At 46.5% G+C, this 16,283-nt stretch overlaps 1 protein-coding gene across 4 annotated transcripts in view; it reads right to left on the bottom strand.

Moving 5' to 3' along the window:
* The window catches only part of AMOTL1 (angiomotin like 1), a 68,144-nt gene that overhangs the window by 18,515 nt on the left and 33,346 nt on the right, over nt 1-16,283 (bottom strand). For all 4 annotated transcript variants that reach the window (XM_085216349.1, XM_085216351.1, XM_085216350.1 and 1 more), the window contains 3 exons: nt 13,181-13,463; nt 6,342-6,486; nt 5,189-5,278 (listed from right to left, as the gene is read on the bottom strand). In XM_085216349.1, the coding sequence (XP_085072475.1) occupies nt 5,189-5,278; nt 6,342-6,486; nt 13,181-13,463 (518 nt within the window). The remainder of the gene's footprint in view (nt 1-5,188; nt 5,279-6,341; nt 6,487-13,180; nt 13,464-16,283) is intronic.

Here is a 16,283-nt window from a genome sequence, read left to right on the forward strand (position 1 = left end):
TCCATTTTGGCATGTAATTTTTACCCAACAGACTCCAGCTAATAACTATTTCTATTTTCTAATGGGCCACTGCCACATCCCATTAATAGTGGCCTTCTACGATGGTGTAACTGCGTCAGTGCACAAGAGAAGAACTACTAGCATCATCTGTTTGGACTTCAGTAAGGCCTTTGACATGGGTCTGCATACAGACCTCATGCTTTAACAAAAGTTTCTGATCACATCAGTCTTGGGGAAAAAAAAAAAAAAGAGAAATGCTTTTATTTGCTTACATCAGTTGAATGAGTGCCCTCAAAGCTACCCATACCTAAACACTATATTATATCTAAATATCAACTTATCTGCCTAATTTAGCAACCATATCGGTATGCCTCGAGCTGTTTTTCTCCTTGCTGTGATACTGCAAAGCAGTGACACTGACAGCCTTTAAGGACACTCCTTGTTCCTGTGGAATGACCGCTGCTGGTGGAAGAAATTATATCAAATGACAGCAGTGAGAACAGAATTGCCTGCAAGAGATTTGCTGAAAACAGGAATCCCTCGCATACCACATTCCTTGAGGTGTTTCCAACAATCTCTTATACACAGGTTTATATTTCTCCATGATCACTCTTTGCTCACAGCTGTTAATTCCAAAGGCGCTCCAGTGACCATGACTTTCTTAAGCAAAACCTGCGAGACTTATTAAGCCTCCTACCAGTCTTGCAACTCCCAACATGGTGAGAGGAGGAGCTCCATTGCCTGACATTCACCAAGTATGGGCCTATATGACAGCACAGTTGCCAGTCCCCATTGATCTGGCTGATTCACCAGGATGGGCTGGGGCACCAGATCTGCCTCTTCTGCTCATCCACTTCCATCAAGACTATGGCAGCTCTGGTGGCCCTGTGACTCCACCTGCAGTGATCAGCAGGACAGGCAAAATCTCAAGTGAGGACAGGACCTTCTTGCCTATTCCAAAGACATTAGTGGATATCATCCCAAAAATATGTAGAATGAATGAATAAATAGATCCCGCTCACTAAGTTTGGCTGTACTGAAAGGAGGTTTTTTGTAGCTTTAGTAGATTCTTCACACATTAACCAGGTCCATGTTGCCAGGTCAAGACTTTGACCAGGTTTGCCAGGTCCATAGAAGCAGCACAGCCAATGTTTATCTGTCCCTCTGCCCTCTGCTGCTCGATAGTGATAGTCTGGGCCAAGCCAAGCATGAAGCTGTAAAGCAGAACTGGGAAATGAAGCATTTCTTTCTGTTCTCACTGTCAAGTCCCAGTGAGAAAACTGAAAAAAAATCCCACACGAAGCAAAAATAAGAAGATAAGAATGGCCTCCCCAGATTTATCAGGCAATGTATTTAACAGGAGGGATAACCAAAGGCTCACTGTCAAAAGAATATTTCTGAAAAGCAGCAGCACAAATGGGTCACCGTCTCTTTTCAGCTCATCCAGCATCCAGGATGGGAAAGATGAAGCCTCTCTGTACATTCACCTCAAACACCTCTGCAAGGAGCAGCTCCCCGTGGAGCAGGCTGAGCCCTGGCTGTTGTGTGCACACCACAAATGCAGCTGCGTTCATAGAACCTGGGCTCCTGTGCTGCAGAAAATGAGACAGCACAGGTCTCCCCCACACTCTTCTCAAGGCTGCATTAACCCCTGCCTCCTGGCCAAATGCCAGAGGAGCTGGCTACAAAATACTCCTCCTGCAGTTTTGCTCATAAATGGCACGTTCCTGGCAGCTCTTGCAAATTTTGCCATGTAAAGATCGAGGAACGGCTGAGAAGCTGTAGGAATTGATGCTTGGGGGAGTTGAAGTCTCTGGATTTGTTTTCTCATACGGTGATTAGCAGGGATTTTTTGGTGGAATTAATAACTGTGATGAATTTCAATGTACTTAACAAGTGGTTCAGCATGTGGTTACTCATAGTCGCTGACCTAAGGGACGCAGAAAAGTTTAAGCTCTGTCCTCCATTATCAGAGAAAGTCACTGCATCACCAGTGTATGGTGGCTTACCTGGTGTAGGGAACCTGCTTTGGCAGGGGGGTTGGTCTTGACGATCTCTAGAGGTCCCTTCCAACCCCTACAATTCTGTGATTCTGTGATTCTTTCCTTATCCTACAGAAGTAAACCCAGCAGCTCAAAGATGCTTTGATTTACAGCTTGGGCACTGCCACTTCCATGTGGCAGTGAAGCTGTGGATGTCCCGTCCCTGGAGGTGTTCAAGGCCAGGTTGGATGGGCCCTGAGCAGCCTGAGCTGGTGTGGGGCAACCAGCCCATGGCAGAGAGTTGGAGCTGGGTGGGCTTGAAGGTTCCTTCCAACCTAAGGCATTCTATGTTTCTATGATTCTATGTCATGAAGCAGAAGCCAGGGAGAATTTGACCTTCACAAGTTGAAAACTGTCACTGGTCTTCCATTCCACTTCCTTTTGGAGGGCGGGGGAAGTCATGTGGAACAGATGCATTTTTTTCATACAACACACTCTCTTCAGGCTCCTGCTCCCTGTGCACATGCCCTTGCTCTGGGGGCACGAGAGCAGCAGCTTTCCCATCTCCCACGTGTGCCCCTCAGGGCTGTGAAACAACAGAGGAAGGGCTTCCCTTTCTTTCACCCCCAGAACTTGCACTGATTATTTCCTATCTTAATACCAAAGGACTCTCAGTCTGCCCAAAACACCACTCTGAAAAACATCTACTGAGAGTTTTCTTTGGCTAGGTTCATTTGATGGGAACATTTCTTCATCTGGGATTTTTTGGGCTGGAGATATGTGCTCAAGTACTGCACAGCACAACTACAGCACACTGCCACGAAGCACGAGGCTTTACTATGACACTATGAAAACTGTCTGCACATCTGCACTAATGGGCCCAGAGCCATGCAGGGTAAACTCAGATGGATTCAGTCTCCAATCCGCCTCAGACACCTGCGAAAACAGTGCCTTGGAGGAACCCCTGCTCTGACAGAGGGGCTCTAAGTCCAGAAATCCCAGAAAAATACACAAAATTTCAGACTCCACCAAAATAAATTCTTCCTGTGATACGCATGTCCTAAGCCTTCTCTTTGTCCTGTGCCTTTGAAACCACCCTCAGTCTCTCCCTTTTTGCAGCACCTGTCTCCTTCTGCCTATAGCTCTCCTGATGCCTGTATGGGCCCAGACACCTACATCGGTCACCGCTTCATGTCTTTCCTTAAATGAGCCCTTTGAACTGAAAAAACATCACATAATTACCATGAAACAAATGAGTTCTCTACTGTGCCCCATACTACAGTAGCATTTTTCATTCCACACAAATGCTGAGCACTTAATTCTTTGAGGCATGCAGCCTGGCTTATGACAAAGAATAGGAGCTGTTGTCACCTTCTGTCCCCATCTCAGAGTGCATGACTGCACTGCACTGCTGCACTGCTAACAGAGAGTGCTGCAAAGAACTGAGAAGTGATGCCTGCAAGGCGTATTTCAGGATGTTTTTCCTATTAGCAGAGTTCTACCACAATATTAATTCTGTGGTTGAAAAAAACAAAACAAGCACAAGACTGGCTTAAAAATGGTAACATTTAGGAAGATGCTAATGTTGGAGTCTTTCTATGAAGCTTTTGGTTTGGGGATGTTAAGGGTCATGTTTTCAAGTTGTTTTCCATAAATCTTCTGAGCCCTCAGAGGAATGTCTGGGGCTATACCCTGCTATCGAGCTCATCACCATATGCCATAGCAGCCCAGAGAACATGACTGAAGGGGAACCTGCTTTACATGTGCCCACTTTTCTATTCTTGGAAGCACTCTGCATCACATTGGTAACATTTAGCTCTCTGGCCTAGACAGGAGAACTCCAAGCATTCAGCCTGTCTTACGTGATAGGATCCAAAAAGCTATATTTGCTCATAAGCTGTGGATTGATGGCAGCAATACGCCAAGTGCACAGCATGAAGTTTTACTGCTCGATATTTAACATGAGAAGCACAGAGCATGTTTATGTGCTGGAAAACAACTCAATTCACTGTATTCTGGGGATTTAACTCCCTTTGCTGATACCATCACATAAATACTGCCAGGCTATCTCTATATGGAGACAGCAGACCTCAGTCTGCAATTTGCTCTGTGCAACGTACCCTGTTTAAACTCCAAAGAAGACAAAATGACATAGCAATGCTATTTTCTTAACAGACCAACCACTTAGATGCACAGCAGTATCTACACGCTCTGGCAGCATCTGCTAATATAGCAAAGTTAACACAGTCATAGAAAAGGTAACTGGATTCTCTTCTGTTGGTGCACATACGCACCGAACTATCAGCAGTGTTGCTGTGCTGGTGTCATTGGCACAGCTGGGAGCTAGGAGGAAGCTCACCTGCACTTGGGCTGGCAGCAAGGCACACTGACTGCTGTTAATAACTCGCAGTTAGAGGAGATGGCTGGCTCTCAGCTAACAATTTGCAGTTGCAGCTCATCTTCCAAGAAAGCTCTCGGTGCAATAAATAAAACAGAAGGATGAGCTGTACACCGCGTTTTGCTTCAATAGGATTTAAGCCCACAAGGGACTGCACAGCTTGGTCAAGCCAAGCCTTTCTGAATGCATACTACAGGTGCTCAGGATATGTAAGAAGTGATATGTGTCAGACAGCATCCAACTGCTCAGGTTTTGGTTTGCTTGGTCACATAGAACCATCAGCACACGGTGGGACATGCTGCAGAACTGTGCTCAGTCATTAAAGAAGCCTAAAATTTGATTAGAAGGGGCAGCAGAAACCATGAAGTCATTGTTTCAGTAGTCCTTTGAGAAAATGAAGGCCCTGCTCTGCTCTTCCACCTGCTAGTCAACCCATGGCACTGACAAGTCAAAAGAGGTTGCTCTGAGCTTTTCCCAGCCAAGAGAAGAATTTGGCATCTCTAAAAATTATGTTCTTTGAAAGATGATTCGTGCAAGCAACACTCAGCAATTTCAAATAAATATTTATCAAAAATAAACTACGTTGTGATACCATTAACTCCCACTGCCTGATTCTGGTGCTCAGATAAAAAAACATTCCAAAACAATCCAGTCTGCAGCTTAAATCAGAATATATGATGAATTAGCTGACTAGAACCAAGCCATAAGAGCAATAACAATTAATAGCAAGGCATTCACCTTCACTTCAGTACATATACATGGGTGTGTACACACATGCACCTTGAAAATAGATTAACACAGTACTCACTCTGAGTGACATAAAGGCCCTCTGTTGACTTATCCTCATGCCCATCGAAGTCTCTGCTGGCGAGCTGCCTGTTGGCTGTCTCCAGTCGTTCTGCACAAAACAGGAAATAATTTAAGTATAAATATATGTATATAAAATTGTAGGCCAACCAAGAAAATAAGATGTGTGCCAGCAGCACAGTATAAATAGACTCTCTAAAGGAGAGTGTTTAAACGGAGGCTGACACATACATAAAAGATGAGACCTTTGACCTCTTCCATGAAGCTGTGTTGTTCAGACTAACAGAAGCTGGGGAGGGGGGGAAACCTCTGCCATCTGCAGCTAATATGTCCAAGCAGTTCATTTCTCATGCTGTCCAAAATGTGCAATACACTTGCCATCTGACTTCACCCAGCTTTGCAGGGAGATGGGTACCTTTCTACAGTGGAATGTGGTGCCGCTAGATGCCCTGGGGGAAGGCAGTCACTTTGGTGACACCAATCCTTGAGATCCTGCTCCTTTTCCATGACAGGGATTCTGCAGCCAGGGATGACTTTCCATTGGAAGGGCAGCTAGAAGGATGCAACTTCCCTGTCCCACTGCCAGCTGCCTTTCAGCACCCATCTCCACAAAACAGACCAGTCAGACTCCTCGGAGGAGTGTACACAAAGCATTTCATTGCATTAAGAGGCATCCATGTAACCCATCCGGCACCCGGACAGGTACCAGTTACTCCATTTTCATTCCCAAAAGGATTTGCTCTCAATTTCATTTATTTTCAGTACTAAAAAGAGATACCCTTTGATACTCGCTACTTCTCTGCAAAGATGCTGAACTTTGAGATATATGGGTTACATAGTGCTGGTCTACACTGGAACTTGCTGTTCAGCTCACTAAGGTTGGATAAGACTTAGGGACTGGCAGTCAAACTGACAATTGCAAGTACTAAATGCAAAGGCATCATTCAAAGCTGTCTTTCATATTTTGCCGGAAGGTTTTTCTACAACCAGCGGAGTGAGAGCAGTTCTGTCTTATGCCAGTAAGCAGGGCCTGATTTCTCAAGCTTATCTAAAACATGTGAAAATACTCCTCTAAAGCCTGCTACTCTGGAGTTTGTGGAAAGTGAAGCACCACGTCAGCTGCGGAAAAAAGCAAACACACAAATTTAACATACCACGGAGATCCCTGTTGAAATCATGAAGTCTCCTAATTTCTCCTTCCAGTTTGTTTCTCATCGCTTTGTCCAGAGACTCCCTCTTAGTGGTGGTCTTGACCAGGCCCTCATAAGCTTCTGAAATCCTCTGAATCTCTATTTCAAACTGAAATGAGAGAGAGCTCCCATGAAAGCCCAGCAGGAAAGCATCCCATTCTAGCATTCACAGAATCATAGAATGGCTTGGGTTGGAAAGGACCTTAAAGACCACCCAGGTCCAGCCATGGGCAGGGCTGCCACCCGTTAGACCAGGTTGCCCAGGGCCCCATCCAACCTGGTTTTGGCACTCTCCCGGAGCATTCTGATGGGGCACAGGTGCTGGGGCGATACCTGTGCCAAATGTCACAGCAACCACTGGCTCTAAAATAAGAAATCCTACACACCACCAGAAATGTTATAAGCTTGATTCTGACCTGATTTCAGCTTTGAACTACCGTAGTCCAATCCTTTATTTCCTTGGCTGAAGACTGCTCCACAAAAGAAGAAACTCTCTACAACAGACTAAAACAATTGTTTCAGATTTTCAATCTTTTAAACACAATCTCCTTGACTTCTGGAAAATTTGCATCTTAAAACCTAAACCCAAAAGACTGACAGGAAGACAGCTCCAGGCAGGCTCTTCTTGTTCTGGTCAAACAGATTCGGCTCTTTTAATCAGCTAGATTAACGTAAGGTATTACAGTTGGCTGAACTCACTGCTGAAGGAATATTTAACACCAAGGTGGGAATCTGCTCCTGCATGCCTCACTCTTGTGTTTGTGGAGAAAAGCCTGATAATGTGCACGGGCTGGAAAACCAAGAGATATATATAGCCTTCCACATACCTTTCTAAATCTGGTGCTCCTTTAGCTTCTTCAGCCATGGGTAGGATGGATTGGTGATTCGTGAAGCTAGAGTGCGAGCCCACCTCCACCTAACACTCTCCAGGGCTCATTAGGCTTTAGCTTTAATTTGCCAGCTGCAGCACTAGCAGAATACAAGCTCCAGCACCAGGGATGCAGTCACCCCTCAGGAACCTAAAAGCAGGCTGCAGCAGCCTGAACCACTTCCTTGATGCCAGGGCCAGACACAGCCTCTAGGCACCTCTGATCCATACACAGAGCAAAGCCTATAGAGCTTTCACCTAAGGGAAGTTGGGGATGCCCAGTTCCCCAGATTTCTGCTGCCAGCTCACTTAGGCATAAAAACTGAAACAAATGAGAAGATACAAAGCCAAAGACACCAGCACTGACATCGCCCTGTGATCCCAGCACCTTTGGATTAGCAGCAGACCTTGCTCACACCACACAGGTGGTGATTTATCAGCTTGCAGGTATTTCACACACACACAAGCTGCTTTCCTAAACGTGTGACAGTATTGGAACCACAGGCACATTAATTTCAGCTAGCAATTCTCTGTGGCTCCATGAGGAGGTTGAATCCCATACTATGACACTCTTTCTTAAGTGAACTACAAATCATTTTTCTGACTTTCCATTTTTGTTTTTCAAAGCAGGACCACCAGGAAGTCCTGTTACATTTCAGATGATCAAACCTAGAAAAGTAGGTGCCTCCTTTTTCCACTCTGCTGGGACGAGACCAGACAACAAGTATGTTTCCAGCACGGGGACAGCACACTCAGAGGAACGCTGCATAAAACCTACCTGCATTGCTGTAAAGCACATGCAAAGATTTCTTTTATCCTTTCCTGCTCTCAAAATGATTGGCAGTGAATTTGTTTCCCATCAACAAGAAATCAGTAATAAAAATATCACGCACTAGAAAATCTTCATTTGAAACTCAGCCTGAATCTGACTGTGGTTCAAAAACAGACAAGGAGTTCTCTTTTTCATGGAATCAAAAACCGATTTGGGTTGAAAGGAACCTTAAAGACCAGTGAGTTCCACCCCTCCTGCCATGGACAGGTTGCCCAAAGCCCTATCCAACCTGTCCTTTTTGAGGGATGTGGTATCCACAGCTTCTTTGGGCAACCTTTTCCAGTACTTTGCCACCCTCTAAATAAATCATTTCTTCCAAAAGTCTAATTGACATCTCCCTCCTTTTAGCTTAAAGCCATTAGCTCTCACCTTATCACTACAATTCTGGATAAAGAGCCCCACTCCAGTACTTTTCTTGTGTCGTTATGTGTATTTTTCCTCACACACACAATAACACAAGCTTATACAAGCATGAACTTTCATGAGAAAATCTGTTTTGTGTGAATTTTCTAGAATCAGAGCATATCAACTAGTTACTCAAATAACAGTACAGTTGCAGCTACTTAGGGCTATGGCTTTTCCTTTAGATCAGTGCGACCTCTGCTAGCTTTACTCCTGTAAGTAGTTAGAGGCTATCTATACTCAAGTTACCCTGCATCATTCTCTGTGACCATTTACAGAAAACAAGCTTCTCTAACTCTCCCTTGGAACAAAGATTTGGCTCAGCAAAATTAATTTTCAAGGCATTCCCCTTTATTCATAATATGATCCTAGGAGGACACCGTGCTCAGTTGGGTGCCCCAACACCTCTTGTGTTTCCCTTCTCACACTCAGCTGTTATCCGAAGCAGATGATGCCTGCTCCAGAGAGCTCCTACCACGGCAGGGCAGATTTTCCAACACAGCAGGGACTTCCCCAGCCCAACAGCCCTGCCTCACACTGCTGGTTAATGTGGGGGCTCTGCTCTGCTCAATCTCTGCTGAGATACCCATCATTCCCAAAGGACGTCACCATGCAAGCTTCCTCCATCCCCAGAGGCAAAGACTTGCCGGAGGAAAATTAAGAACCTCCATCAGCAATGAACAAAATTACAGGACAGCAGAACAGTTATAAGTTATGCTGGCGTTTCTGAGCAGCTCTGGGACTTCCTTTCTTTTCTTCTGCTGAGGCTGCATCTAGAACTGACCTACTCAAACAACCTCCAGAAACAGCATGAGAAAGCACCAGCCCAGCAATTAAAGTTCAGCAAGGTTTGTCCACCAAAAAGCGGCAGAAAAAGCAATGCTCTGCTTTACTGAAAAAGCTAAAAATAATGTGCGCCCTTCCCCTCCAGCTCTTTTTGATAAGAAAACCAGACACCACGTCAAACAGCACAGGGATTAATCGCTGCCTTGTACCTCTCTGCAGAATGTCTGTTCAGACATGACTTAGAATCTGACAGCCCTCTGGGTTGATCCGCTCATGTGAACGCTTGGGAAGCTCTGCGTCAAGCTGATTTTCTCTCTGATTTCTTCTCGTAATTCTGTTAAGAGAATAGAAGTGCGGGGAGGATTGCCCTACCTAGAATAACTTTGGTACACACAGACTAAAAAGAAGTACTTCTCATAACCTTTTCACTTTCAGCAACAGAGAAGAGCTTCCACACCCAACATACAGAATTTAACTCCATTGGTTTTTCAGATGTGGCATTCAGCTGTGGGAACACAGGAGGACCTGCCCTGGCCATGTGCTCAAACATGGAAAAAAAACAACACAGAAAGCATAATGTGTGTGAAGGTTTTGGTTCAGGAAATTTTCCTGAAGAAAGAATGCACTCGAGCATGTGTTTTGCTTTAAGAGTCTGCTTACATTCCCGCAAAGTCAATGGGATTCGAGTCCACACTCTATTGACTGAAGTGAGACTTCAGCCCCACGCCTGAATACCTTTCTGTTGGTGTCTGATGCAATCGACTTGCAGGGCATCCAAAATAAAGAGCAAACCATTTCTAGGAGTGTGAAAGGAAAGCTGCATATTTTTAGGGCATCATACATAGCTTCTACTGAACAACGCAGCTTTTGTGAAATTAATAAATGGAATATTTACTTTTGCCCACAAAGGCCACGGGGAAGCCTTTACAGCCATACTCACAAGTAATGCTGCTGCAAAAATGTTTTGACTAACTTTAGGAAATTCTGTGAATACAGCACAGAGGAGGTTGCAAAGTTAGCAGCAGCATCAAAACAACATATCTCTTTTTAAACCTTTTTGGACTTTCTAGTAAAAAGATTTTCCCAAAGCTAGGTCTTGGGACATGGTCTCTCAGTGCTGGCTCTTCTGTAAAAATGTGTCTCTGATATAACATAGCACAGAAAAACAGAACTCCTAAATTCAGAGAGAGACCAGAAGCCTAACGCCATTTGTGTGTAAGTGGTGGGAAGTCATAAATGAAAGAGTAGCGCAGGATCCTAAATTAGAATGGAAATTAAAATAGTTCAGTTGGAAGAGACTTATGAAGACCACTTAGTCCAATTGCCTGACCACTCCAGGGCTAACCAAAAGTGTATTATTAAGAGCATTACCCAAATGCCTTTTGAACACTGACAGCAATGGGGCATCAACCACTTCAGTAGGAAGCCTGTCCCAGTATCTGACCTCTCTCACAAGTGACCAGACCCATTCACTCGCACCCTCTGAACTCTGCCCTCCAGCCTGTTCCCTTCCCAGCGTAGGGTGAACCTCCTCATCTTACAATTGGACAATCCATGCAGAAGGATATTCTGCTATGAGGGACTCTATCAAATGTCCAGAAAGATTACCACTGCCTTCTCTTAATTCACCAAGCTTACCTTACCATAGAAGGAGATCAAATTATTAAAGGAGGACTTTGCCAACATGAAGCCTGTATTATTCTGTGCCCTTCAGTAGCAGCTAGGATAACTTTCTCCATGGTTTTTCCAGGTACTGAGTTTACACTAACAGGTCTGTAGTTTCCTTCTTTCATGTCTTTCTTGTAGACAGATGGCTAGCTTCCAGTCAGCAGGAACCTTCCTGGACTCTCAGGACCTTTGGTAAATAGTTGAGAGGGATCCAGCTATAACATCTGCTAAATCTCTCTGTACCCTGGGATGAATGCCATCTGACTCCAAGGATTTACAAACCATCAGCTGATACAACTGGTCCCAGACAATTTCCATGACCATACATGAAAAGTCACTGCTCCCCTCAGTCACGATCCTCCAACTCAGAGGACTGGGCAACTCAAGATCTACTAAGGCAAAAAGAGGCATCCTTACTTGTTAGGTGTCCATAAAGTATCAGTTCAATGTTTTCTCTTTGCTATTGACATAATTGTGCTGTCTGACACCACACTGGCCAATATCAATCCAAACTGAACTTTGTTTTTTCTTGTTTTTTCCCCGCAGATGTGAACTGCAGTTCTATAATCTTCCTGCAAAGCCAGATCTTGCTTCCAGAGATCATATTCTTTCTTTTTCTTAATAGTTACCAGGAGGAGTTCCCTATTCAGCCAGGCCAGTCATCTGTCCCACTTGCTTGACTTGTAGCACAGTGATGACTGCTGGCTCCTGGACTTTTAAGAGGTGGTTCTCCAAAACTGATCAGCTCTCATGGACCCCTAGACTCTCCAAAGCAGATGCAAATGAGTTCCCTGAGAAGCTTAAAGTTTGCTCTCTTAAAATCCAAAATGACAATCCTGGGGACTGTTATTTCTCATTACTCCAAAGATTTTGAACTCAACTAATTAATTCATGATCATTGTGGCCAAGAGAACTTAGCTACCTCCACATCTCCCACAAGGTCTTCCCTATTCTAAAGCAACAGACCCCAGAGGGCACCTTTTCTAGTTGGCTTACTAAATACTTGTGACAGGAAGTCATCTTCAGTGTGCTTTAGAAATTTCCCAGACTTGCCTGTCAAAGCAGCATGGCATTCCAGTTTATGTAAATAATTCATATGGTCCTGGGCCCCTGGGACCCAAAGGCAGCAGGCTTGGGAGCACCTCTGCATCGACTTAGATGAGATCCTACTTTTAAGCAACATCTGCTTTGTCTAATTCTCAGCTGTCCTCCCTTGTCAACCCAGGCAGTGCATGAGACATCACCTTTCTTCACTGAAAATGCCCATTGTGCATACAGAAAAGAGGGTACAGGAGCTCTTCACAAATGGGTTTTTGAGCAAATATTTACCAGATTCATTGAGATAAAGTGACAGTTGTTTTTGAACCAAAACATTCAAACGTACCTAAGATTAGCTTTTAGGAATTCAGAGCAATCACTGAAGACCTCTCTGATAATCACACTATCCAAACTATGTCTTTTGGTTGTCCAACCACACCAATCCTCAAACCACATTAACCCCATCACGGCCTGCTAAGCTTTCATAGAGTGGAGTGCCATGCTAGCTCTTGAAATGCTTCTTGTATACAGCTCTACTGCCTATGCAACTTGGCTGCCCCAGAACACTCTGCCTGCATGAGACATGCTCCAGCAAAGCTGTCACTGAACATACAGCTTGGGTTGTAAGGACCTTAAAGATCATCCAGTTCCAATATCCCTGCTAAGGGCCGGGCTGTCATCCAGTACATCAGGGTCCCATTCAGACTGGCCTTGAAAATCTTCAGGGATGGGGCATTCACAGCTTCTCACACAGAAGGTGGTGCCACACTGGAACAGGTTGCCTAAGGAGGTTGTGTATGCCCCACATCCCTGGAGGCATTCAAAATCAGGCTGGATGTGGCTCTGGGCAGCCTGGTCTGGTGGCTAGCGACCCCGCACAAAGCAGGGGGGTTGAAACTGGATGATCTTTGTGGTCCGTTTCAACTCAGGCCATTCTATGATTCAATGATTCTCTGAGCAATCAGAGAAAGATGGAAAGTTCCCAAATGAAGGATACTTCATGAGCTGCCTTGCTGCACCCTACAGGCAGAGGAGCCTGTGGGCATCGGGGCATGGTATTAAGCTTACGGGACACCACCACTGAGAGGCAGTGGTGAGAGACCTGTCACTGTTACGTCCCCATTGCAGTGACAGAACCACGAACAATCTCTTGAGGAACCCAAATGCAGGATCACGGAGATTGTTCCCCATCCCCACACCTCCACATACCTTCTGCAGCTTGTCTGCCTTCTCATAGTACCCCTCCAGCTCCTGCCGCAGCACGTGGTTCTCCTCGGAGAGCATCTCCACCATCTGCTGCGCCCGCTCCACGATGGCGAAGGCGTCGGGTGTCAGCTGCTGGCCCAGTGGCACAGGTGGCTGGGCAGTGGAGGGGGCTGGCAGCGGAGGCAAGGAGCCTGGAAGCAAAGGGCCGGCAGCAGAGGAGGCCTGCGAGGACATGGGGCTGTGCTGCTGGGCCGGCGGCGGCGGGAAGGGAGGCTGGCATTGTCGGCTGCAGGAAAGCACAGGCAGGGATGCGTTAGAGCTGCGCACCCTCAAGACGCACGCAGGGGCTTCCATATAATTACTGCAGGGTTTATTAATAGGGTTATAACTGTACGGTCATGATTTAGTTGCTCCTTAATACCAACAATCACAGCAGGCACTGGGTAAATTGTCTCCTCGCCTGTTGTTGACATTGATGTATACATCTGCTGCAAAGGGATAAAGGAAGCATTGAGTCAAAAGCGGCATTTTTAACAAGGTGCACAGCTAATATTTCAGCCCTCCGCCAGCCTCTCCCTGCCCCCACCTCAGCACAAACCCCACCACGGAGCAGCTTAAGCCGACGGCTGTGACTGGAGCACAAGGGATGCATTACTCACCTTTCAAAAACCGCCCCCTGCCTGGAGCGAGCCGAGGGGCTGAGCAGCCAAATTTGGAGGTGAAAGGAAGTGATGTGAGCAAAGCAGTGTCCCTGCACGGCTTTAGTGAGCGTCAAAGGGAAAGGCTGCTGCAGAGCTGCTGGAAGCACAGCCCTGATCAATCATCCCGTGCAACGAAAGCTGGGTGAGACCTCATTGTGTCACTCTACGACAAATGGCATCCATCACCCACAAGCCTTATATCAGGGACAAGAGCTGGTCCCAGCCCTTGCAAACTGCTTGTGGGCTGTGCTTCCTGGTGATAGATTGCTCTTTAATCCTCCACAGCCAGTTGGCAGTGGCTGGAGGATAACCCAGGAGCACGTTTTGGCAGGGAGGGTAATCCTGAGGCTGGTGCTCAGGTAGGACCACAGTCATGGAATGGATTGTGTTGGAAGGGACCCCAAAGATTAGCTAGTTGGGCAGGGTTGCCACCCACTAAATTAGGCATTTGACCAGGCCACCCAGGGCCCCATCCAACCTGACACTGAACACCTCCAACAATATGGCAATACCTCTAAAGAGGGGGCAAGTCATTCCCTGACTTCCATTCTGCCTTTCACTCCTGCAAGATCAGCAAGCAATGCAAAGCCTCTTTACAGAGGGAGAACTCAGGCAGAGAGGAGCTCAAAGCTTCTCCCATCCCTCCAGATACACCCAGTTTTGACCTTGGGGACCTGGTCAAGGTAGGCAGCCACATGCAGAGCTCCTCAGCCAAGACACCAAAGCCATAACACAGGCTCCAAAATCAACATCATTTCTCATTAAGCACTCTGTAAGAGGTGTATTTTGGCTTAACTGCAAGCTGTTGGTCTTGCACAGCCCACACTGCCTTTATCTCCATACCGTAAGGAGATCTAACGGGTGCACGCATTTACCCTCACAGATCTATGAAGTCTGTTCTGCAGGCAGACAGCTTTGTGCCATATAAATACATAATAAACATGATGACTGCTGTGTACACGGCATCTCAAACCGGGGTTTTCAAAAACTCCCAGCGTTGACCTAATTCTACTTCCAATGATAATAACCCATCACTACCTGCAATCACAGAGAACAAGACGAAAAGTGAATACACTTTTAAAATCCTGCCCTAGAAGCTAACAGATTGGGAAAATGAGCTCCTTCTGGCCTCAGCATGGCTTTCACCTGCCTCGAGCAGCCATGCCCTGAGGCTGGCTGTCCCCTGCTGAGGGGCACACCGTTCAGCCATGCCTGCAGGAAGGTTTGCTGCCTTAGCACAAAGAAGGGCACGTCAGAGTGCAGGGTGCCACTCCAGCAGTGTGCCAGGAGGCCTCGCTCCCCTGCATTTGTCATCAGCCACAGCGCCAGAAAGGAAAGGAGTGTGTGCACCCCTCCCACAGTGACTTCCTGGCCGGTGGGTCTGCAGGCCACGGCCTTCAGACGGAGCTCAGCAAAGCCTGGGCTGCAAAAGGAGCCCCAGCTTCCCTTAAAATGTCCTCAGCGTGATGGGTCTGAGGCAGCTCCAGAGCTATGCACTGGGTTAAAATGCTGGTCCTTGCTCACCTGTTTTTGCAGTTTGCTGCCTTTGCAGGCAATCACAAAACCATGGAATGGTTTGGGGTTGAAAGGGACTGCCGGAAGTTTGGCGCAGCTCCCCTGCAGCTTTTAGGTGTCAGCAAGAAGACTCAACAGCCTCTGTGGGCAAACTGTGTCAGTCCTCCATCTACCTTACAGCATTGAAGCACATCCTGGTAGTCAGAGGAAACCTCCCGTGTTCCTCTTTGTGTTCACTGCCTCCTGCCCTGACATCGGGCACCACTAACAAGAGTCTGGCTCCATCCTTTTTGCACCGTCCCCTCAGGTATTTATGGACATTGATGAGACAGGGGAAGTTCTTTACTATGTGAGTGGTGAGGTGCTGGAACAGGCTGCCCAGAGAGGTTGCGGATGCCCCATCCCTGGAGGTGTTCAAGGCCAGATCGGATGGGGCCCTGGGTAGCCTAGTCTAGTATTATATGAAGAGGTTGGTGGCCCTGCCTGTGGCAGGGCGGTTGGAGATTCATGATCCTTGAGGTCCCTTCCAACTCAGGCCATTCTGTGATTCTGTGAGATCCCTGAGCCTCCCCTTCTCCAGACTGAACAGCCCAGATGTAATCCTTTCCTCATAGCAGAGGTACTCCACTCCCTCATCACACTGGTGCCCTACACTGGACTCTCTCCAGCATGCCTATGGCTCTCCTCTTTTGAGGGGTGCAGAACTGGACACAGGACTCCAGGTGTGGCCTCACCAATGCTGATCACTTCCTTCACCCTGCTGGCAATGCTCTGCCTGATGTAGTGCAGGATGCTGCCAGCCTTCTTAGCATCAAGAGCTAACTCAGTATTAAGAGCTAACTCAACATCAAGAGCATATTGCTGACTCATGTTCAGCTTGGTGTCTCCCA

Source organism: Meleagris gallopavo, chromosome 1 (assembly GCF_905368555.1).
Source record: "Meleagris gallopavo chromosome 1, MGAL_WU_HG_1.1, whole genome shotgun sequence".
NCBI lineage: Eukaryota > Metazoa > Chordata > Aves > Galliformes > Phasianidae > Meleagris > Meleagris gallopavo.